Source organism: Echinops telfairi, unplaced genomic scaffold (assembly GCF_000313985.2).
Source record: "Echinops telfairi isolate 266 unplaced genomic scaffold, ASM31398v2 ScPeMD7_4;HRSCAF=17, whole genome shotgun sequence".
Lineage (NCBI taxonomy): Eukaryota > Metazoa > Chordata > Mammalia > Afrosoricida > Tenrecidae > Echinops > Echinops telfairi.
Genome location: NW_022103900.1, coordinates 5,073,694 through 5,096,328, shown reverse-complemented (window position 1 = coordinate 5,096,328; position 22,635 = coordinate 5,073,694). Strand labels below are relative to the sequence as shown.

Genomic DNA, 22,635 nt, shown 5'->3' with positions numbered 1-22,635 from the left:
CGTTTTACTCAGGCCTAAAGCATTCTGGTCCAGGCAGTCGAGAAAAGAAAACAACCTGTGTACTTGCCCGGGCAGGGGGAGCGGAGAGACTACTATTTTTGAGCGAGTCACTTCAGTGTGACAATAATCGCTGCATTGTTCTGATGTTTATCTTAGACTTTGCATGAGTGGATTTTTTCTTTTTTCCCCTGGATGCTAATCCCATTAGAAGTCCGATGGGCTGGCGGCTTGAACCTCTCTGTTCCTTTGTAAAATCTTTCATTGACACGTTGCTTAATATCAGGTGCTACTTCACAGATGACCAGATCGAGTAGCAGAAGCAGGAGAGAAAGAGGGCAAAGACAAAACAAAAGCCTTTTGTCCTGTTGCAAGGCTTTTTCTCTATTCAGAAATGTTTCTCAAAACAGTAGAATAATCAAAAATACATTATGCATTTAGTCGCGTAGCAGGCAAAAAGACTAAGTATGCCAGGCTTATTTCCAAAAGGATCGTTCCACTGGACCCTGCCATCAGAGAGAGAGAGAGAGAGAAATTCTGGGAAAGCCTGTGCACATCGGTCTTTGTTCTCTAAAGGAATGCTTGGAATGGATACCAGGGGCTCTGCCCCAGAGCTCAATGTCTGATCTTAGAAGCTTGGGAGGGTAAGGCCTACAGCCAAGGGGTCTGGTCTGATAGATAGGCCTCTGAACGAAGGGGTCGGCTCTCTGACCCTGTCAAACATTTGGGGAGGGGGGCAAAATAAGTCCTTCTCTGGAGCTTTTTCCAATATCCATTCCTATATGTAGGTGGTTTCTAAGTACCTAATGTATCAGAGTTTTTCCATACACTGCTACAGACAGCCTTATTTTTGAGAAATAGAAAAATGAAGGTTTTCCTAAGTCTGTCCAAAAATAACCATTCCTATGTGTCGTGGAGTAAAGTATCCTTCTTCACAAAAATAACTCTGAATCCTAGTCCATGTGGGGATGTTCTAATCTAAAGCAGGGAGTCTTTAAAAGCTTACAACAAAGACTCTGTTATCTTGAATTCCACTTTTCTATGGACTTTCTGAAGTCCCCCCTCCCCTCCAGCCCCAACCAAGTATATTTCAATGAGTACTTAAAATCACTAAGTAGCCCAAGCGTATAACTGGATCTCAGCAAGAATCACCAGACATGGCTAACCTCCCAAAGAGAGAGGCTGGTGTACCTGGCATGCCTCCTGTTGGAAGCACACTCCGTGGAGTCTCTGGATCCGCTGCTAACCTTGCAGGTTTGAGTCCACCTAGAGGCGACTAGGAAGAAAAAACGGGGATCTACTTCCAAAAACTCGGCCGCTGCAGTTCCACTCAGACATACCGGGGATGCCACGCACCGGCCTCAACCTGATGGCACAACGGCTTTTTATACACGGTAAGTATTCTTGCCTCACCACATAATATAGCCTTATCTCTGTTCATGCCTCTGTATCAGTGGTTCTCAATGGAAGCTGAGCGTGGGGAGGGGAACGCTTCCCAGAAAACATCTGACAATGTCTGGGGACATTTTTGCTGGTCACTGGCAACTGCTGAGCACAGTAGAACACTGCCAAGCAACCTACAAAGCACAGCCCTCTACAGGAAAGAATTAATTGGCAGCAATTGCACAATACTGCTTGAACTATGAAATGGTATGACGTCTGGACTAGCTCCTGATGAAATTATTTGGGAGGGGAAAATAACAATCACAGAAATTGAAGGAGCAGTTCTACTCTGCCTCATAGGTTCACTGTGAGTCGGCATTGGCTTGGTGGCAGGGAGACCATGTAAGCTATGTGTAAGTCATAATAAAAATGTCAGTGAGACGTGACAGTAACTTCTTCATCTATGAAAACAATATAAAGTTGATTTATTACTCTTGATAAAATTCAGTCTCATTAAATTAACATAGTCCTACACTGAAGTACACCCTGGTTTTCTGTTTGAATAAAGATTATAAATAAATATACAATATATATAAATATTTATTATAAATAAAAAATACGCAGTAGATATATGTTTTAATTAAGTAAATGTATATAAGTTTTAAGATACAAGGCTTGAAAACAATAACTTTTTTCTTTTTAATAAATCATTGTATTGGGGGCTCTTACAGCTCTTATAACAATCCATACATCCATTGTATCAAGCACAATTGTACATCAAATTTTCAAAACATTTTCTTTCTACTTGAACCCTTGGTATCAGCTCCTCTCTTCTTCCCCCTCCAATACCAGTAACTTTTTAAACAAAACAGCTATGCAACCTTCAGGCAAAAACATTTTGTCAACTTCGAAGGCTACAGAAAAGGGTTCCAAGAACTTGGGCACAGGATTTGGCCCTAAATTAAAACCCTGGTTCCTGCACCCTTGCCTCTTGGAAAGCCATAGGCTATCCACGAAGCCAGGGTGGTCAGGACAACAGCATTGTAGAACGGACGACCTATGTGAAAAGTGTAAGACAGTAGTTGGTGTTTAGTGCACGACCAACCGTTCTCTTTCCCGCTTCCCCCAATAGTTTCAGACAAAGAGTGAAAATGAAAGGGAGAAAACCCTGCTTCTGCCACCCCTCACCACCGCAGCACGGGCACTTCCTACGGGCTTTGATCCGGGTCATTCGGGCCACTCATTTCCACCTGGTGCGCATCTGCCTTAGACCAGGAGAGCGGATGACAAGAATGGATGAAGAGTCTTTTCATTTTCTCTGATGCTAGAGTTTGACAATATAGCAATTCAATATGCAGGGCAGGAGGGGAAATAATAAGAATATATCATTGTAAAACCCCTTAACATAGCTAGATTTACTTTTAGGGCCACCATTTGCCTTAAAGGGTACATGACCTGTATGATTGAAGAAACAATGTGTACATAGCACTTGTCCCTTAACAAATTAATTAAACTTAAAAAAAAAAAAAGCTTGATTAAAAATGCTTGCCCAGACAGTTTGGACATTTTATAAAGCTCACTTCCTTTTCTTCGTTCCTTTTAATAACAGCTCCTTACTCGTCTCCTGCCAGGTTTTTCCTTTTCCCCTTTTTTTTTACTGGAAGGCCCATTGGCAAAGTTGTGAGGCAGTTGTACTAGTTAGTAGCTTTAGACTTGGCTGCAAAGCGTACACATGGGAAAAAAATCCAGACAGTCTGTTTCGGTTGTCTTTTATTTCCCCTAAAGCAGCATTTCCTTCAGTCTCATTGCATTTGCATTAAAGCCCTCATTTTTATCCGCATGTAAATAAGGGACAAAGACATGACTGCCGGCTGGCGGCACAGACCTCTGGTTCTCTCGGCATCAGGTGAGACGACTTCCCCTTGCTCCAAATAAAGGCCAGCGTGAAAACCAACCACCAGCCTGGAAGCCAGAAGACGGCTTGAACCTTCATGCGGCCACTCATTGTGCAACCTAGCACACGCCCTTTGAACTTTGGAAGGTGTAACAATAGCTGGCCCTGCTGTCTTCATAGACAACCAGCCACTCGAATAATTGAAATTTACATAGGTGTTAAAACACCTGATTTTGTCAATATTTTTAACCAAACGTATTTCCTTCACTTGCCTTTACAAAAGAGCTCTTGTTTGCTATCTATTTCTCCACGGTACTAAAAGAAGACTCCTTAGCTCACAAACATCTCCCGAGCCAATTCGTGGCATCCAGACACCAGTACTCCTTCTAACGTTGCCAGCAGTGTGTCTGGTTCTCTGTACCTTTCATAACATGAAGGGAGACAAGGTGATCGCTTCAAAACCGGACGTTTAAACAAGGCGGGATCCCAAGGAAATCAGGAAAACCATGAATCCCTAAATCAGAAAAGCCACTGAGAACTCTTATCTAGAAATTTCCCACAATAACACAAGTTAAAATTGACCAAATGCGTGCTCAGTGTGCTCAGTGACCTTTAGGGACTCCATATTAACAACAGAAGTCCCTCGCTGCAGAAAAGGCAGAAACGCGGTGTGCTAAGGCAGGGCACACTCCGTATGTCTTGCTAAAAATACTCTCATATCAGAACATCACCGCTAATCCACCAAAGAATCTGCCACCCGATTAATAACAAGAGGCATATTGTAGACATTTCTGTCCATCAACAATGCTAACAAATTGATTAAAATGCCAGAGGGACAAGGGCGAAACCCAATACCGCACAAAGGCTGAAATGAACTCACGGCAGTCTCTCTCGTCCACTCCGTCTGAGCAGTCTCTGACGTGGTCGCACCTGTATTCCTTCGGGATGCACTCACCGTCGGAACATGTTATCTGATGGCTCGAGCATGTGCTCCCAGCTGTGAGGGAGAAAAAACATGGCTTAATTTATATAAATTGTTGTCAGAGCCTCCAATAAAATGACTATCAAACACAGGTCCATACACTGGCATTTATTAAATATCAAAGAGGACATCTGAAAGCAAGGTCCCTGGAAGAGTGTGTTGAACATAAAATTATTAGGGCCACAAGATCAAGGAGTATCACCGGCACATGTGGAAAACGCAATAGAGACCGAAAAGCTTCTAAAGAGGACAGATGAAATAAGAATTTTGCAGCTATTGGTATTAATTCAAGGACCTGAAGATAAGTCCATCCCATAGAAATCCCAATTTACACAAAAATAAATTGTGTCAATTGTTCACAGTGGTTCCTCCCGAATGGTGAGATTATGAGTTTTCCTTAAATTTTCTCTTACATGAATTTTCTACATCAACTACCGCATGTCTATTTCATAAACAGGAAAAAGTTATTTTTAGCTAGCTTGAGCTTTATTGATATCGGTGGAAGCAAGCCCTCTGCAGTCTGTCGGGTTTGTCTTTGGATAAAGTGGATAAAACAAAATGAACGGATACCTGTGAAAATGAAGTGCAACTACTCTGTGAATTTGAGGCGGGAATGCCCTAGACTTGGTAGCGTTATCTTATGAGATTTTTCAATTGTCCACATAACAAGAGAATTTGGGGGAATGCGATCCTCTAAAGAGGAAATACATTGTCCCCTACATTTTAAAGAAAGGGGGGCATTCTTACACAGAACTTCTTACACTTCTATGTAATAAAGATTCTTCTATCCTGATTGTTCAAATTATACCAACTACCCTAAGGTTGTCCGTTCTCTCCCATGGGATCTTATGGATCCCCTATGATACGATATACCTTGAGGTCCATCATACCCTTGAATCACTACGGAGCCTGCAGAGATAGCTTGTTCTCCCACATGGATTACCTAGAAACAAGCATTTCTTACTGCTTCTTATTATGTCTGACTGGGTTATTCTTCCCCTGCCTCCGTACTTCTCAACTACAATCCCTTGACTCCTCTCTCAGATCTTGACCCCTCCCAATTGCAACTCCAACTCAAAGACGGACCCATAGCTGGGCCTTGTCCACGCTCCTGTTTGTCTTGATCGGTTTGTAGGCACGCCTTCCTTGGGACTGCCCTTTCGAGCCACTGCCCATCGCCCGGGCCCTACGTAGTTTAACCACCTTGCATTGATGGACCCTACCAGGATGTTTAATTATAGCCTTCAGTCTATATTTAAATTAAAGCCAAACTCGTGGGTATTTTTAAGAATTTCTACTATTTTCTTCAAAAGATCCTTGGAATCGAATGGTCCAACTGAAAAAGTTCACACTCCCTACTGGACTTGAAAGGCCGGGGCTAAATTCCAGTCTTCTATAACCATATTCAGAACCTGTTGAAGACCATGGGGTCTCCCAACACTACGTATTTAAAGACTTAACACATTCCCATATGAACTATCATTCAAAAACATATTTTCTTCTTTGATCTTTGAGGGTGAATGACTACCCAAAAATGCTCAGCAGGGTCTCGGCTGACATTTCAAAACTGACACAGAATGATTCCAAGTGTCCAAGATGTGTGAGATTTCATGACACAGAATGTGCGTGGGACATTCAAAGAGCAATGTCACGTAAGAATTACGAGTGAAGCAGCCTGTGGAGGCCACTTCCAGCCTGATGGCTCCCTCTCAACATCTAACTCAGTCCAACTTAGACTTTCTAAAAGTTGGATATGGTCAGATAAGGAACCATGGAAAAAGAACGCTGACATTCTCGCCTCTAGATACAGAAAGGTCGTGATGCAGGTGTAAAATCTGGGGCATCTACAGCTTTCATGTAACCATGAAAAGCCAACCGGCTAAAATGGGTAGAGCAGAAAAATGGACAGAAATTGGACGGTGTTCCTGTGATGAGCCAGGAACTAATCAGTCCTGGGGGAACTCCACCTTTACTCTCTTATTGCATGATAATAATTTCCTTCTTGTTTAAGCATTTTTTTAGCTGGTCTTGGTTCATTGTCATTAAAAACACCCACATGCGCATAAAAAATCGTTTTCAATTATACTGATAGCCTCAATAGAGACAGCAGTGGAAGGAACGACACACGTTATAGACATCTTTCTCACGGGCTATCACTTTACATTTCCCCAAGATTACCCGCAACCAAAATTACTGTCAACTCCATGAAAACAACTCTTTTATGGTTTGATCTTAAAGATATTCAAGTCTAAGGATTTCTTCCAGGTAACTGCATCTTTGTCCAGGCACACAGCAGTTGCCAAAGTTCGTCTTGTTGCTGTTGACAATCTTCCTTGTTGCAGCTCATTTGGTGGTAGCTGCAGCCGCAGCCACTGAAGTCGCCATAAACTATGCCTTTAACAGACCTACCTGCTCTCTCAGAGGGGTTTACACTTTGGGGGAGATTTGAATGCGAGGCGTACCAAACGAGCAGCAGATCTCATCCAACTGCCTCCAAGCCCATGAAGAACTCTGCCTGTACTGTTCTATTTCTTCCTTGTGTGCAACATAATCCCAATTAAAATACTGTGCACCTATCCTGTTTGGGAACAGCCAGGCTATATGAATGAGGGCACATTCTCATGTTCTATGTCCTCCAGCCCTCAATGAGACTGCTTGCATAGATTCCCTTGTCTTTTAAGGAGCAGCTCAGCACTTATCAACAATCATTGCACTGTGTTTTCTAATGGTGACCCATTAGATTTCATGTGTCCATTGAGACAAAACAAGATTCTTCTAGAAATGCTTACAACAGTGACGTTCATCTGAGCCATCTTCACAGTCCACTTCCTGGTCACACACCCAGTCCTGAGGGATGCATCTCCCTGTACTCTCACACTGGAACTGGCTTGACAGGCAAGCTGAAAAATAATAATAATACAGAAGAGGATTTTAAATAATTGTTTGGTCGGTTAAAAAGGAGGAAAACTAAAACTGAAGTGGACGTGGAGTCTTTAGAGACAGACAAGTTTATTTCAAACATATGCAAGAAAAGAAGAGAAGAAATAAAGACAAGGATTCATTGTGGCAAACATCCAGACCACTCTAAAGCTATCAACAATCAGTGTTTATTTTCAAACATAGATAATGAACTCTTGCCCAATATACTTTAAGGCAAACAGTAAACAGACCTCCCACTAACGCCTGTGGACTTTAATCAGAGTTCAGTCAAAAAATCTTGGCAGTGGTTTCACAACAAACCAGAAGATCTAAAGTACCATATTTTTAAAAAACAGCTAAAATACAAATTTATAACCAAAAAATTAAATTAGAACTTTTAAGGATAAATCAACCATATTTGAAAATTTTTATCATAGTTAAGAGTGAAGAATTAAGAATGATGAATCGGAAAACCCATCAGATTTGGAAAAGATCCATTTCCTATGACGCAACCTAAAATGTGGATATACCGATCGTATTTTCCCTTTGAATGTCACCAAGCTTAACAATGCATGCGCCTTGTTGATGTCAGCTGCTCTCCGTGCGATCTTTGTTACTGTTGTGCAACACTGAAATGCAACAGTCCTCCCTGTAGAGCTGTTGGTGAAAGCATCCATTTATTCCCTTATCCAAGCATACATTGTTTTTGTGGTTTTGCTCCAAATGTGTGACTTAAAATGATGAGTTCGGTACACCCCAGGCAGGCAAAGAGGTAGCACATGGTCATGAATCAACAAAAAGTGGTCCAATAGCATCACGTGGGAGCTGAGAAATAAGAAGCTTAGGCCTCACCTCAAACACCAAATCAAATCTGTTAAGATTTATCCCCCCGTTTTCATTCCTCCCATTTGGGGCTGGACTATTATTCCATGCCACATACCAAATTTTGACTGTTGTGTTGTGCCATAGAATGGCCAGCAATTCAAAAATGAATCCATTTTTCATCCTGATTTTTGGATGCTAGTCCTTGACCCTTCACCTATCAAAATGCAGGAAACTGCAGCAGCAACTCGGCCAAATTGGGGAGACTTTGGGGTTGGGTCTTGCTCATGTCTGCTCACCAACTCTGAGGTCTTTGGCAAATGGCCTAGCTTCTCCAAGTGTTTCTGAAACCCAACTCAGAGTATTGTTCAGAGAACTAAATGCAAATGCAAATGTGAAGATCATTTTATAATTAGGTAAATGTTGAGTCACTCTAGTACTGTGCTTTTTCACTCAATATTTGAAAACTGAAACCCACATGCACCACTCCTATGATCCTTTAATGATAATACATACAAATTATCCTGCATCTTTTAGATAAAAATAGATTTCTTCTTTAGTTAGAAATCACAATAGTTCCGATATCCTTTGTGTGTGTGTGTTCCTCTTGATGTACAGAATTTTTTTAGTAAATCAACAGAAATATTTGTTTATAGGCTTTGGATAACATTTTCTAAATGTGTTTCCATAACCAGGTCACGGTTAAGGAATAAAGGTTGTGAAAGGGGTGAGTGACCAAAAGACTTGGGCTCAGTCCTGGCCCCACTAGTAAAGGAAGACGCAGCTCTTTCTCTGCCACAGATAGAATGACTGTGAAGTTCTTAGCTATACGCAAAACAGAGAGTGGTTAGCTGGGTCCCTCCGCACTTAACGGCAGTCAGCTTCATCGAGCCATCGGTACAGTCTCTGGCCCCATCACGCACCCACACTGGAGGTATGCAGTGCCCATTTCTACAGTGAAAGAACCCACTGCCACATGCTGTAATACAACCAGCAATGGGAAGGCAGTTAAAGCTTTATGCCACACACACATATATATGTCACTGGAGAAGAAGGGCCATTTTGGGGGGAAACACACAAAACCATCCAACTAATCATAAAGGAATGGTAACTACTTAGCAAAGTAGCATGACAATTTTGTGAATGGCAAATGTTGTTTGGGGTCAGCAATGAGTTCATTATTACTCATAGTTAATAACAGCAGACAGTGACGTAAGGGTCTGAGACTCTAGGAAGGGAATTTGGCGCTATGGAACCTGCTGATGGTACTGTGTTGTTAGAGCTGCTGTCCTTTCGAGTTCCCCTCATACTGACGCCCATGTAGCAGAATAGAACGGCACCCCAGAAGGTTTTTCTTAGCTGTAAGCTTTACAGAAGCAGATTGCCAGTCCTTTCTCCCAAGGAAGCACTGGGCAGGTTCAAACTACCAACCTTTCAGTTAGCAACCGAGCACCAAACACCACTGTGCTACCAGTGCTTTAGGTATTCAATAATTTAGTCAAGTCTCTGTGTGAAGGAGAGAAATGTCCGTGGAGAAGAAGGCTCACGATTTGAGGGGCAGCTCTTGAACCCGTTGCGCCCTAGTGGCTTGTGAGAAGAGAAGTAGCTTTCTGCAGATGATGGGGGATCAGCGACTAGGCAGGATCCCAGATACAGGTAAGTCAGCTCAGCATTTTTATTTCTAGTTACTTTTTCTAAGATGACAATGATTTATGTAGGGTCTTAATATGTTTTTCATTACAATATTCATTATAAAAATGGAAATTGCAAACCCCTTCGTGAGAGGAGACCTAGTGGAGCCGCTGGCTAAGTGTTGAACTGCTAGTTGCATGGTTGGTGGTTCAAGCCCACCAGCCGATCATTGGGAGAAAGATGAGGCTAGCTGCTCCTCAGAAACCTTGTGGAATTGACTCATCGGTATTAGGTTTTAATTACACAATCATAGGAAAGTAATCTCATTTTGTTATGTTATGAACTGGGGAAACATGGTGACTTAGACCTAACTATTCTAGAGAAACATTTACAATTAAAGTAAATATACAAGATTTTACCTATAATAAGGCCCCATATGAAGGGGAAAAACAAACACTGATTACCAGGGATTGTCCCTAAATGACATCATGAGTAACTTTACTCATGACAATGTGGTTTTTTTCTTTCCCTACTTCTCTGCCCTATATTTTATGTGGCTTTTATTATTAAGTCGTGTATATCAAGCTATCAGTCCTTCATTCCTAGACAGACCAATATGGCTTTAAAATATATAAGAACTGATATGATGCCAGGTGTGTAGGTTCATCTCTACAAACAACAGAAAAAGAAGAAGAAATCCTGCTATCAGCCAGAATGCACAAACTTGGCACCAGAAGATGCCACATGCCCAAGTCTTCCTGGGGATACTGGAATATAATTTAAAACAAGTTCATTTCAGTCAACAAATATATTCAGTAATTCCACAGAGTATCCCTCAAAGACTAATTTGGTGGTTGGAAGTTCTCTGAGCTTCCCTTCGTACCTGGCCAGCGACTTCCAGGAACCATGTGCCAAAAAAAAGAATTTTGTTTTGTTTTGTTTTGTTTTTAAAAAGGAGAGCAGCCAACAGCAGCCCAACTTGGAGGAAACTCAAAATTATTGTTTCACAAACCCAGAGCCGAAGAGGGGTTAATTTTCCATGTTGGAAGAATAACTACATTTCCCCCATGTATTTAAGCAACCATTTAAGCTAAATTACTCATTTCAATTGAGGGCTAATTAACTCAAAAGAAGGTAAACATACAGATCAGTTGCCCACTCCTAAGATAAATAAACAATGTACGATTCCGACTGGGTTAAATGCAAGCATATCAACAGCATAAGATAAACATAGTTAAGTGATCTATTCATAGGGGATATAGGCTACTTTGTTCATGGAATGCTCAAATCTGATTGTCTGGTAGTGACATCCTGATTTATAATGTATGCTGCAAATGGTCAGAAACTTCCCTTGGCTAAATGGTGGTACCGAGTGGTACAGGAGTCCGTACACCCAAATACCTTCCATAGACTAATGCATGATGGTGGTTGGTGGTGCGGGTCTGGGGTTGGTGGTGCAGGTCTCTTATCAACTACCTTTAAAACACAACAACCTCCCTTGCAAAAATGCCCCTAAGGAATGTACAAATTCACTCAGGAATCCCAGAACTTCTCATTGGATTTTGTTCTCCACAGCAATATTTCCACAGGAGATTAGGGGCTTTGGCGGTTTAGCTATGACTACAACGTATACTAAATCATGTTTATCAATTAAGTCTTTTGTGAGTAATCCAGTGTAATACATTTGTAAATTAAGCACATATGTCTCCCTTGGTATCTGATGAATTCTGATTGGAAAATTATAACAATTCACAAATAGTTTCATATTGTTCTGGGAAAAAGAAAAGCCTAATTTTCGAGTGTGCAGAAGAAAATTCTCAGAATATAGTGTCTGTCTTTAATATAATGAATGATATTTCTTCTGCAAGTTTATGACAAGTTAAATTTTAAGGTGGTGCATTTATTTTCTGCTAAAATCGGAGTCAAACTTCTCAACGGGGAGGGAGGGACAGATAAAACAAAACACCCAAAAATCATTTTTTTTAAAAGACACTTTGTAGTCAACTATTGAAGTTCTCTCTCACACACACAATTTTGCAAGTAAATAACTCTTAATAATTAATTTTAATTAATAATAATTAAATTTTTTGCAATTGATCTCCCAGATCACTGTTATCAAAATTAATATATTAAACCCATTTATTCCTTTATTTCCCCTACAGATCTACCATAATTCATTTGTCAAATGTGCCTTTTCAATAGTAACTTCCATGCCTGTTATAAGTCCAGAATGATGAATGTTTGGAAATCTCTCTCCAGAAAAAACAAACGGATGTACTATCATTGTTGGGTGGCCTCTTAGCAATCAGCCACCGTGCTCCTCTGCTGTCCGAAGCCTGTCATTCATTCCTTGAGTTTAAAACCAAACAGCTGGTGGAAAGGCCTGCAGGTGCCTTCATTCATGTGATCTACATGCACTTTATGTCTTATGTTAATTAAGTAGCATACTCACCACCTCTCCAAACATAACTAGACTTTATCTGCTCTTTATTGTTCAGTAATGTGAAGAGGGGGAAAAGTGGCAGGGAGACGATTGAATACATTTGAGCCAACCACTACATTTAAGGAATATTCTTTCTAAATAGGGTAACATTTTTAATACTTTATTTTCAGTAAATTGTCTTTAAACACCCAGACTCAGTCAATACCACTTTAACCAAAAGATAGTTTCTGAACAAGTACTGTCATAACTTTAGAATATTTTCCCTCAAATAAAACCTAAAGAGGAAACCCTCATGAAGAGGCAGCCTTTCATTAAGAAGGAACCAGGAGGATACACTGCCTCCCTCAGCACTCGCCACTGCCTTTCTCAGAACCAGGAGAGACGGTGCGAAGATTTAAGTGCGTCTGTATGGTGCTTAGGGCGCTCTGGTGTTGCGTAAGTGGCACACACTGTTCTGTTGAGGCCCAGAGTAGTTGAGCAACTCACTCAAACTCACAGAGCAAATATGTGCAAAGAAAGAGTTTGAACCTGGAAGTCTGCTTCTAAACCCACGCTACACTGACAACTAAAATGTGTTTCCTAAGATCAAAAAATAAATCACTTTCCACCAAACTTAACAATAAATGTGAATAATTTATTTTCCCCCTCCCCAAAATTGCTATCAAATCAGTTTGGTGTGGAATTCGTGCTGCTCACATTCTGACTTTGCACATCAATGTTCTTAGACTTGAAAGTTTGCAGCAATCCAACGCACGGCAGGGAAATCCGAGAAGAGTTTTTACCTCTTCAGGAGAATTTATGCTAGTCCTGGGGATAAACTTGTTTTCCATCGTTAAAGATCCCCACGGCTGGAAGAAAACAACAGTAATCCTTTCTCCATAAATAGCCACATCCCAAACTCCCCAGTTGAAGTGTTGAACTAAGGATGTGTTAAGATAAGATATTAGAGTACCAGATAGTGGGGGGGGGGGAGTGACCTTTGTTTTCCAGGGTAGGGAACAACTCTGGGCCGAGGACCCACTTCTGTATCTGTCAGCCTCTAGCACAGCCCTGGACACCCAAGGGATAATCAAGGAGTCATCATTACATGAAGACAATTGCTCTTTGTGAAGTTCAATAGATGGGGCCGTTATAAATCAGTGTTATCAATCAGGCCAAACTTTAAACCTAAAGAAAGAAAATAAAATCTAGAATTTGAAATCAAAAGACTGATTAGAATTTTTAAGAAAAATTTTAAAATTAACAAGTCGTGAAAAAGCGGCTGTTGCTTAAACGAGTTTCTTTTCTGGCCCCTGAATTCTCTTCCTAGCAGAGAAGGGCAAGTCACAGTCAATGGAGACACTGTCCAAAGTTAACAGAGTAAGGTCATTTATATGGCGAATTCTTGCTCGAATGTGCTCTTTAAAACATGGGTGCAACTAAATCACGCGATAACAACCCTACCTTCTCTTAACTCATAGAACCAAGTCACTCTAAATGGCCATTCCTTTGTTCTTCCATAACTTTTTACTTCACTTTCTCCCCCACGTTGTTGTTCCCTTTGTATTATTAATAAACATAGTTATGCCATTTCTAAGTTGGGTGTCGGTTTACTACCATTTCTACCCCTGATCCTCAACAACAAGGCCGGTAACCTTTGAAAGATTTAGAGTCATTTGCTTGTTTCTGAAACATTATCCTCTAGCCATGACAAACAAGTTGTCTGGGGGACCCTGCCCTGTCTAATGTCAACTGATGGAAGGAAGGATTCAACTCAGGAACCGCTAGTGGTGTGGTGGGTTACACATTGGGCCGCTCACTGCAAGGTCAGCAGATGGAAACCAGTAGCTGCTCCTCAAGAGAAAGATGAGGCTTTCTACTCAGGTACTGAGTTAGTCTCGGACCTCAAAGGGGCAGTTCCACTTGCTCCTGTACGAGTCCCTATGAGTCAGAATCAAGTCCGTGGCAGTGAGTTCCTGAAATTTGGCAGTCTACTTTGAAGACCAGGAAACTAAAGCATTGCCCAAGATAGGCACAGCAACCCAACCTATCACCTTCTTCGTGGGCCATGTCTTAGCTTCCTGGTCTTCAAACAGGTGGCTGGGATTATTTTGGTTATTTTTCAGCCCACTTTACAAACCAGTGAGTCAACTGCTTCTCCCAAATGATCGTCTCAGAACTCTACCAAAGCAACTGCAGGAGAATGTTTCAAGAGGGCAAGGACTTCGACCAGGTTGGCAAACCGCTGAACTGAAAGAACACAATGAATGACCGATGCACCAAAGTCACACACACAATTCACAGTATGCCCCACATATTGTTTGGGAAGACACCAAAATAACAGAACTAACCTATGGCCCTTAATTTTTCACAGAATTCACATATTACATTTGTAGAAGTTAGCTGTATATTACAAATTAAATAGCCACGCAATGATAATTGTTCTTTAATAAGTGCCTACTAGGTGCTAGGCAATATGTAAAGCTTCATATACACCCATTGAATCCTTTTAGAAACTGTAGAAATGGCAGGTAAGTTTGTTTAAGGAACTATCGAGTCCTAGTCACAGAGGTGAATAAAAAGTCTGACCCTGCCTGACCTGTGGAATTCCTCTTTTCATTACCTCACTTCACACAAAATGAATGTAGTCTTTCAATGATCCTCATAGTAACCAATGAGACAGTGTTAATAGCTCATTTTCATAGAGGGAGAAACTGAGGCCTGATCAAACCTCACTGTACGTGGTAGAACCAGGATTCACACCTAACCAGCCTGACTTTAAAGCTATGCTGTATGGAGTAAGCTATTTGGTTCCTAATACTTGGAGTAAGCAGAAACAGTTAAAAATCAACTGGTCTCAGGGGTGGTGGAAAAGCAACACCATGGGCTACAGGGTTCAGAGAAGGAGAATGACGCTGGACAGGACCTTTGCGATGAGCGGATTTTGTGTAGCGTAGAAATAACTTGAGAGAAGTCCAGAAAAGTGAAGGAGTAGAGCAGCCTAGCTAGCAGGCCTCCATGGTCCCTGGGGCAGGAACCTCTTAGAGAGTAGAGTCTTGAATGCCACGCAATAGTGGCATGATCAAATGAGTGCCAATGCTTGTGTTAAAACCAAAGGTTACCGTGTGTATGTGAACACTGAGTGAGCTAGGATTGCTCTACTCCATTCCCAAGAACCTGAGCAGAGCACAAACTGGGTGAGCAGGGTTGGTGGGGGTTCACCAAGAGGTCCCTAAGCAGAGGCAGATCTCATCCTGGAGTCCCAGGCCTGATCCGGAGCACCTCCTCCTACATTGCAAATTGTCACCAGCTTCCCCACAGTGCTCCATGCTGCCAAAGAAATCCTGGTCCCTCTTCCCAAACCCCTCATCTGAGCACAAAGCCAACAGGAATCAGACAGTCCATAATATAGTATAGTAGCCACGTTGAAAGGCACCTTGGTGGTGCAGTGGTTACGCATTGGACTGTTAACCACAAGGTCAGCCATTTGAAACCACAAGCTATTGTCTCAGAAACCCACAGGGGCAGTTCAACTCTGTCCTATGAAGTCACTCTGAGCCGGATGTGGCCCAATGACAGTGAGAGGTAAGATGAAGCTCCTTTCCAATGGCCCAAAACCACTAAAATCAAATGATGCACAAAATGCTTCAAGCATCAAAAGACGATGGAAATAATATACCAGCTCACTGTTCCAGAAAGGAGTGGTCAGCAATCAACCATTTCAGGAGGCAGCATGTGATCAAGAACCAGTAATATTCAAGAAAGAAATCTAGGCTGCACTGAATGCATTTGCTTAAAAAACAAGGCTCCAGGAGTTGACTGAACACCAACTGAGATTCTTGAAGCAGATGCAATGCTGGGAGCACTCACTCATCTAAGCCAAGAAATCTGGAAGACAGCTGACTGGAAGAGATTCGTATCTGTGACTGCCCTAAAGAAACGAGGCCAACAGAATGAGGAAAGTACTGAATAACATTATCATATCACATGCAAATAAAATGTTGCTGAAAATAATCCAACGAAAATCGGGGTAGCACATCATCAGGGAACTGCCAGAAATTCAAGTCAGATACAGACGAGGACGTGGAACGAACAGTAGCTGATATCATTTTTAACAGTCTCATTGGCATATAATTCACAATCTATACAATTCAGTAGTCCAATCACATTAAGAAGAGTTTTACAATCATCACCACAATCAATTTTAGAACATTTCCTTCATTCTTATACTCATCATGAATAGTTCCCCATTTCCACCCAACCTCTCCTGCCATATCCCCAAGGAATCTTTAATCTAGTTATGTCTTTATAGATTGACCTTCCTGGATTTGATACCAAAAAAAATTTTTTTAAACAAAAAATACTAACAGAGAACAAATCTCAATTGAAAAGAACATATTAAAGACTAGAACAAATTTTAAATGGGTCAAAAGGGAGATTAAACGATAAGATGTTAAATTTTAACCTAACTGCATCTGCCATAATCCACTTTCCCATGCATTCTGCATGATAGCAAGGCTAATCACATCCCTGGTCTATGTCGCCCAGAGGGGACAAAAGATACCATTACTAAAGTCAGATGGATCTTGACTGAAAAGAGATACCAGGAAAGCTGTTTACTTACGTTTCATTGCGGATGCAAAGGCAAGCAACTGTGTGGAGCATAAGACACTATGGACAACAACACTGAGGAAAATTGGAATTCCAGAATATTTCATTGTGCTCGTGCGGGTCCTGTACATGGACCAAGAAGCAATTGTTCAAATAGATGTGCTTTCAAATTAGGAAAGGTGTGCATCGGGGTTGTATTCTTTTTTTTTTTTTTTCCTCGGGGTTGTATTCTTTCACCATACTTATTCAATCTGTATAAGCAAATAATCAGGGAAGCTGGATTATGTACAGAAAGCGGCATCAGGATGGCAGGATGGTTTAATTACAGCCTGAGTTATGCAGATAATACAATCTTGCTTGCTAAAAGAACTTGAAGCGCTTCTGGTGAGAATCAAAGATTCCATAGCCTCCTGTCTGGATTATACCTCAACATAAAGAAAGCAGAGATTCTCATGAGTGTATCAATAGGTAACATTATGATAAACAGAAAAAAAAATATTGAAGTTGTCAAGGATTTCATTTTATTTGGATCCACAATTGACACACATGGAGACAGCCATCCAAAGACCAACTGATGATGTTGATTGTATAATTCTTCCTACCGTGATTGAATGACTGAATTGTATGGGGTGAAGTATATGCCAGTAAAACTGGTTTTGTTTTGTTTTTTATGACTCTTTTATTGGGCAAATCTGCGGCCAAAGTGTTACCTAACAAAAATGTCACTTGGAGGACTGAGGGATGCCTGACCCAAGCCATGGTGTTCTCAGCTGCCTCACAGGGACACAGAAGCTGACAATAAGAAAGGATCGATAGCTCTGGATTCACTGAGATGTTGGACACTGGACACACACAGACTGCCAGAAGAACAAGCCAACCTGTCTTAGAACTATAGCCACACCGCTCCTGAGAATTAAGGATAGCAAAACTCGTCTTACATGCATGTTGTCTGGAGGGACCAGTCCCTAGAAAAGGGTTACATGCTTGTAGAGGGTCAGCACAAAAAGAAGAGGACCCTCAATGAGATGGGTGGTCACCATGGTTGCAACAATGAAACAATTGTGAGGATGGCACAGGCCTGGGCACTAGTATTGTTTCTGTTGTAGCCTCCTGATTCTATGAAATGAATAAGCTATGTCACCTCCTAGCCTACTCACCTCCATTTTCAACCTGTGGGTCGCGACCCCTTTGGGGGTCAAACAACCCTTTCACAGGGGTCACCGGATTCATAACAGAAGCAAAATTGCAGCGATGAAGTAACAATGAAAATAATTTTATGGTTGGGGGGGGGGTCACCACAACATGAGGAACTGTATTAAAGGGTCTCGGCATAGGAAGGTTGAGAACCACTGGCTTACACATTAGCTACCTGCCTTTCCCCTCCCCCTCCACACAGCCTCTTACATCCATTTACTTCTCAGTGAGCATCCCCCACCCCTACAACAAGGCTGTTAGGCACATCTCATTGGCAAAGCAGTATAAACAAAGCCACACTTCTCCAGGGTTTTCAAGAGGGCTCGGCAGACATTTATGGTGGGGTAATTATTCATCTTGCAAAACTGTCCTAGGCAAAGCAGGATCATAGCTTCCCAGGCCCCCACCTGCCACATGCCAGCAGTGCCCTTCCCCCAGGACTGTGACAACCAAGAATACCTCCCCACATGGGCAAACACCCTTTGAGAGTGGCAGTACCACCTCCCAGTTGAGAACCACTTAGAACCTGTAAGCTGCTTGGCCATTCAGAGCTCAAAAGTCTTAGCCCACATGACAGAGATCATCTAAGAAAACCCCTATAATAAATTCTTCCCTTCTAAAGATCATTTCTTAAGCAGCAACCCCACTCCTTCCCAGTCATCAATAAGAGGACTTGCGATTGGGCATTAACGTCTTGTAGTAGCTGCAATACCAGCAGCTTGAAATGAACCCCTCTGGAAATGTGATAAGGAATCTTAGTTCCAGGGAGGCCTGGTCACCGTGGAATGCTCCACAGTACGGCCAGTTTGACGCCACAGACATGCCCAGTCCTGAAGGGGGGTGAAGGAGGGTCTCATCAGAAAAACAGGCTGAAGCTTTAAAACCCTCAAGCAATACGGAATTAACATAAAGGATTGTTGCAGTGGAAAACTATTATAAACACCTAGTTTTCCCTTTTATATTAGAATCAGAAAAAACTTGTTTCCTCTTCTCAACCCTGCTACATTTACCCACTATATATATACATATATATGAAATATATATTTAATTGACAAGTATCTAAATGCTTAATACATCCAAACAACTCTGCAAGAATATTCGACAATGAAAATTTCCTGCCAGCCTGTGCCAAAACACTGAAATTGGATGCGTCTTAGTCTTTTCTGTACTTTCCTTGAATAATTCATGGCTTTCTCTACCAGCGAAGTCACTGAGGTTGAGGTTCCCCTCAACAAGAAAGAAATCCAAGCCCAAAGAGCTCTGTTCTCTCCCCGGAGCCCCCAGAGACTGACTGATTATTTACCCCTTTAATCCTCAAAGAACCATATTTAAAAGACACTGAAAAGAACACCTCCCAAACAGAAGAAAATTTAAGATAGTCTGTCTACTGGGTTAAAGAAGGACACAGCGAATCAGACTACTTAAAGGGAAAAGTAAACGCCTTTCAGCACTTAACGGTTTAACACGTCCTGTCCAGAAACGATAAATCACCCCCATTTAAGAGCTGATTTTTCCATCCTAATCACACAAAGGACCCCTATATGAGCATCTTGACTTGTAATATAAATTATTGGGGAATAGCTGAATGGAAACAAACAATGAAAAAGAAAACAGACACACAATAGGGGCAAACCAACACACACCTCTCCAGACAGGCAGTTTTCTTGCTGGAGGATTACGGCGTGGTAGACCAGCTCTCAAACACTGCCTTGATCAGACCGAGGCTTCTTAGTAGTTGGGCTCCAAGTGTCGGGCACAGCTGTACTAAAGCTGGAAGCATCACAGTTACTTTGACCATCTGAACAGCGAGATAACCGCCAGGCTATAAAATGAACGATTGTGTGGTGACTGGAAATGAGGACAACAGAAAAGAGACTGAAGACTGCAGTGATTTTCTTGAGTCAAAAGTGTGTATGTCTACTGACGGGACCTTCTTGAGTGAAGCATACAAGCACCTTGCTGCATGTATTCCTTCTCTTTTACTCCAACGTGTATGATAACACTCACTAGAGGAATGACAAGAGGAGAGCCAGAGGTGGAGAGGGATAAAGAGGAAAGGCAGGCCAAAAGAGAGAAAAATGGAAGGAAATGCAGGTGTCAAAGTTAACAATCAGTGTCCAGCTCCTAAATGGAATGAGCCCTGGCACCTTAGACCTTACTCTCAAACTGGTAGAATCTAGCCACTATTCCTTATTCAACTACAACTCACAACCAGATTGGGCCAGTATGCTACTGCAAAGTGAGTTTACAATCACAAGCTATCTGGTAGGAACTAAAAAACCTCTTGTCCTATGTTTTCAGTAAATAGAGATAAACAGGTATTTATCATTTATTCTGAAGCAGCCAGTGTTTCAATATCAAGAAATAACTCAGATGACATCTCTGATCAAGAATGATGATGTTGGTGATGAGTTCTACACTGTTGTTTATAAAATACTGGATATCAATAGTCTAAGTATTGCAGGGCATGTGTGTAAACACACACCCCTCAATCTTGATGGTTTCATCATGGACATGTATGGTTTTCATAAGAATTTTCTTAAGCTATTATGAAACACAATGCAGCAAGAATGCCCAAAAGAATTCAGCCAATAAGTTTTAAATTCTTTTCTTGGGCAAAAGGTGCTGCTATTAACTAGTAAACTCAAGTCATCCTTTTAAAAATATAAAATGTATCATAGGTCAATCCCTTTTTTAAAAACTTGACTTCGCTATTATTTTACACAACTTTGTTTGTGTTTGTTTGGGGGGTGGGGGAGGAGTTCCCTTCTAGTGGCAAGATATATCTCAGAAAGACTTTATACACAGAAGATCCAAATTCTCCTGCCATGACCTGATCTATAAGAAATGAAATGGCTGAATGGGAACAACTAATGAAAAAGAAGTAGCAGACCAAATTAAGTGACTAAAAGAAGGGTGGAAGGGAAGTGACAGGTATTGATTGAGACTCCGGCAGGCACAGCATTTTATTATAAACAATTAGCTGCTAAGGAAAGGAATAAATAGTTGGTAACCCAGTCTTCCTGGCACTAGCACAGTACCTCCTGGTACCCCCTTGATTTAAAAAAAAAAAAAAAAAGAACAATACAGGTTGCATTAGAATGATTTCCAGAAGATGATAAAGTCTTGGGATCCTGAGTTTTTTAGGCTTTTACAATGGACCGTGCTGCTTAGACATGGTCTTTTCCAATTGAAGGATCCTTGGTGATATGGTGGTTAAAGGTCGACAGTTCTGCAGGAGAAACACACGGCACTCTGCAGCCCAGGAAGCCCCATCGGCAGTTCTACTGGCTTGTTAGGCGTCCGCATCTCAGAATCAAAATTTGGGTTGGTCTTCCAACTTAATTGACAATTTAACAAGCATCTTCTGTGTTACAGATGTGACAGAAGTCACACCCCAAGTCACTGGGAGCCTGTTTATTTGTTCAGGTCATTCTCTGCTAGTTCAGTAAAAGCTGAAAATCTCAATGCTACACAAAACACTACTCTAGAGGAGAGAGTATTACTGTTACCTTCTTACAAGTACCCGCCTCCCTACCCCCACCACCACACCCACACCCAAAAGAACGCCACAGGAGCGCATCTGATTCTACAAACCAAAATGCTTACTATAAGCAAGTTGTTAGCATACCACAATCATAATTTCAGTTTCCTTGTAACGGATTCAAATGTAAAGGTGGTTTTGCTGACTTGTGAACAGATGAAATGGACCTACTACATTTGCTTTCGTGTGGAGTCACGTATTTCCTGTGTCTCTCTTCGACGTGGATTTTAGCAGCTGGAGTACAAAGAACTTCAGCTCTACTTACCTCGCCAGCAACAGCCCTGTTGCACCAGGAGTTCTCTGGCCCTGCTTTGCTACAATAGCATTGATAGGTCTCCAAATCACTTACACTATCTAGAAATGTCATCACTTCGTGTTACTGTGTGACGGTGAGGACTTAAAATAAATCAATAGATTATTGGCACAGCATCAACAATATTATATTGTCATACACTGATACCTAGGAGCAATGAAAAAGTGTTTGGGTTTTTTGCCCATATGATGAATTGATAATCTCCCAATATGAACAGCAACTTAAATAAAATGATAAATTTTCTGCACTAATGGAAACAGGAAGAAAAAAAGCAATGTTTCCTAAGCTTTTAGCTAATCTGGATTTGAAGTATCATAAGTAATGAGAGTAAAAATTGATGCTGTGAAGTGAACACTTGAAGCATGCATTTAAGTGGAATCTTAGAATTTTAGTAGTAGGAAAACTATAAAACATGATTTCCGGAATAACCTCTACTAGAAAGTGCATACCAAAAAAAAAAAGGGCATACCCTAAAGTCTCTATTCCATGGAACACAAGTCAAGCTACTTAAGTCACTAGGAGTTTTGTCTGTATTACACTTTCAAAAAGCCAATCACAAGAAAATACAGTGATAGTTGAGACCTGGCCGAAAATGTAGCTTTCAGTAGCTGCCACAATGCTGGGAATTGGAGTACTCATCCTTAGTTTCGGATTAGTGAATGAGCTGGTATCCGGGATATTAAATATGTAATAATTAAATAATTTTTATCCATATGGGGAAAGAATTTTTTCAATAACACCTAAAAAGGAAGACACCAATGGAAAGAAAATCCTAGACTAATTGCCCAAGTACACAGGTTCTAACCCTGGAGAGAGCCTAGACTCCAGCCCCACAACACAGAGAAAAGCTGGTCATCCCTGCCACTGATGTCTGATACCCTATCTATTACATCTCCTATTCCTTCTTCAAGTGAACACTTAA

At 41.3% G+C, this 22,635-nt stretch overlaps 1 protein-coding gene across 1 annotated transcript in view; it reads right to left on the bottom strand.

Annotated features, from left to right (window-relative positions):
• LRP2 (LDL receptor related protein 2) overlaps positions 1-22,635 on the bottom strand; it is a 206,496-nt gene that overhangs the window by 160,242 nt on the left and 23,619 nt on the right. The window contains exons 2-3 of the mRNA XM_013004950.2: positions 7,046-7,156; positions 4,155-4,271 (exon numbers count right to left, since the gene is read on the bottom strand). Coding sequence (XP_012860404.1) covers positions 4,155-4,271; positions 7,046-7,156 — 228 coding nt within the window. The remainder of the gene's footprint in view (positions 1-4,154; positions 4,272-7,045; positions 7,157-22,635) is intronic.